This window comes from Ammodytes marinus (assembly GCF_949987685.1).
Source record: "Ammodytes marinus genome assembly, chromosome: 1".
NCBI classification, from domain to species: domain Eukaryota; kingdom Metazoa; phylum Chordata; class Actinopteri; order Uranoscopiformes; family Ammodytidae; genus Ammodytes; species Ammodytes marinus.
In genome coordinates this window covers 35,924,481-35,926,980 of record NC_137230.1, presented here as the reverse complement: position 1 = coordinate 35,926,980, position 2,500 = coordinate 35,924,481, and the positions used below count along the sequence as shown (strand labels likewise).

Here is a 2,500-nt window from a genome sequence, read left to right as displayed (position 1 = left end):
TCAAAATCATCTGCTATTGGAAAACGCAGTGTGGGCGCTTCTTACTACGGCTCCTCTTACCCCCAACAAGGAGAAGCTAACATCGCAGATTCGCTGTTCGGGTCGGGCGTAGGGGCCGAGGGAATACGCCGGATCGGGCTGGACCCAGATTTTAGCCCCGACCGGAGGATTGGTGGATTGTTCGGGTTTAGGCAACTCGCTGCTATCGAGGCTGGTTCCTCGAGCAGCGGGCAATTTCCATGGAGCGCTTTGGCGGCAACTACAGCAACTACAGGAGCAGGAGGAGCAACGTCCCCGCCGGAGTTGCGATATCGAGGCAACTCTCTCACTCACAGCAAACACAGCCGTCCACGTGAACTTCCCGGGCTATTAGACACACCTTCCAGCCTGCCAAATGTGCCCAACTCTTCGCCTGGTAGTGGGGTGGCTCGCTTCCAAAGTAGCACCCCGTCCCAACCGAGCGGGGGGTCAAGCCACCCAGATTTACTGCACTACAGCCAGCAACAAACAGCAGCAGCAACGGCAACGGCGGCAACCGAAAACGAATGCACCACTGTCGAATTTGGGGCGTTTGTGGGTAAGTACGAGTCGAGGATGGCAATCGAGGAAAAAGATAAGTGTCGGGACGATTTGAGTGACCATTGTGTGTGTGTGTATCCGACTGTAGTGGTTGTATCTAAGACTGCTGCATCTGCTTGCTTCTTGCCTGCTTGCACTGCAACTGAAAAACCCAAATTAACAGATAGAGGGTCAGGGAAAGGGGTGAGTAGTGGTGCTAGGATGGGGTATGTGAATGCGGCATTTTTGGATGACGAAGAAGTGGGACATTCGGGATTTAATCGTGCGCGCACACCGGACCTAGAAGCTCAGTTTTCGCAAGAAGACAATAGCGGAAAAAATAGCAGCCAGGCGACTTGTGTCTTTCAAAGTGAAACCCCTGCGGAAGTGCCAAGGAGACCCTGTAGACTACACAGAAGAAAGAGGAGGAGTGACAGAGAGAGGGAAATGTCGGGAGAAAGTGGGTCAGAATTCGGAGATGGAGCGATGGGAGAAAGGAACGCGACTGATGCTACGAGAGGTTTGAGTTTGAATAGAGGGCGTGGGGCGAGCTGATGCAGGGTGCGAGGGTGTGGCACTGTCCCGCTTCAATATCAGGGTCCTAGGAAATATTTAATTTGGGCTTTTTCTCTGTCTCTGTCTCTGAATTATGGCCATGGGGGACAATTTTTTTTTTTTTTTTTTTTTTTTTTTTTTTCACATATTTATTGACACACAGGGTCCTAGTAGACATTTTTATTTGGGCTTTTTTCTCTTTTTTTCTCTGTCTGTGTGTTAGGGTGATGGGTGAGAATAATATGAAAAGAGGGTTTTTTTTTTCATTATACACTAGTAGAAAAAAAGTTTAAATTTTAGAAAGTTATTTTAAATATATTTTCTTTTTATTAAAGTAACATTTTGAAATTATTGGGAAAATATTGGTAAATTCCTTAACTTTAAATGTGCTTTTTCTCTGTCTTATTTTACATTTATTTATTATTTTATTATAATTTAAAAAAAAAATAACATTAGTCTTTTCGGGAATTTTGCCAAATTCGAACTTCCGGTATCAATAAGAAAAACGTTATTAATTAAAAAAAAAATTCACTAACATTAATTAATGTTAATTTTTTCCTCTTAAAAAAACTCTCCCATGGCCCTAATACAATAGTCTTCTGTGTGTATTATCTTGGTGGTTGTGAGGTATTTAATATGTGGTTGTGTGACTCATTTATGGATTTATTTGGCAGGTTCAGAGGTGAAGGGAAGAAGTGTCATACGAAAAAGATTTTTGAAAAGTGATTATTTCAACTGTGTGCTGGTATAGTGGAGCGGCTAAGTGCTACAATCTTTCTATTTGTGATACAAGCGTGAACATTGGCATGAGTATCCATGGGTCACTTGACTAGAAAATCTGCTTGTTTGAGACAAAAAAATGTAAAGAGTATGTTAAAGGTGCAGTGTGTAATATGACATCATCAAGTAAGTTCTAGAAAGTTCTAGAATGCAACGCTCCCTGGGTAACCCCACCCCTTTTGAATAATAACAGAAGCTACAGTGGCCTTCAAGGACAAGAACAATTCTACATTTTAAACAATGCACCTGATGACATTCCAACTATGACACTTCCAAAATGGCGGTGACAAGGCCTTGGTCCAAAGTATGGAGAAATATGGACATATATGAGACCCTTTCTAAGGAAAAAAATAATAATTCTAAAAAAAAAAATCAGCTATTACGCACTAAATTAAACATAATTATGGATATTATAATTATTTTCTACAAAATCTGCTAGGAAATAAAACCCAAAATTCTACACACTCCACCTTTAATGAAAAAACCTAATAGATTTCTATGAGAAATTTTCAAATTCACAATTTCAAATGCCTCGGACAATTTTCTTGTCAAGTGACCAGGAGACGTGGGACGTAATCCCGGCGATGGAAACCTTAGTTTTCCCTGG

At 41.8% G+C, this 2,500-nt stretch overlaps 1 protein-coding gene across 3 annotated transcripts in view; it reads left to right on the top strand.

Moving 5' to 3' along the window:
• Window positions 1–2,500, top strand: part of trpm7 (transient receptor potential cation channel, subfamily M, member 7) — a gene marked incomplete at its 3' end in the record, with an annotated part of 43,173 nt that overhangs the window by 26,574 nt on the left and 14,099 nt on the right. For all 3 annotated transcript variants that reach the window (XM_080031566.1, XM_080031567.1, XM_080031565.1), the window contains exon 17: window positions 1–577. This exon is cut by the window's left edge and continues 259 nt beyond it. In XM_080031566.1, coding sequence (XP_079887692.1) covers window positions 1–577 — 577 coding nt within the window. The remainder of the gene's footprint in view (window positions 578–2,500) is intronic.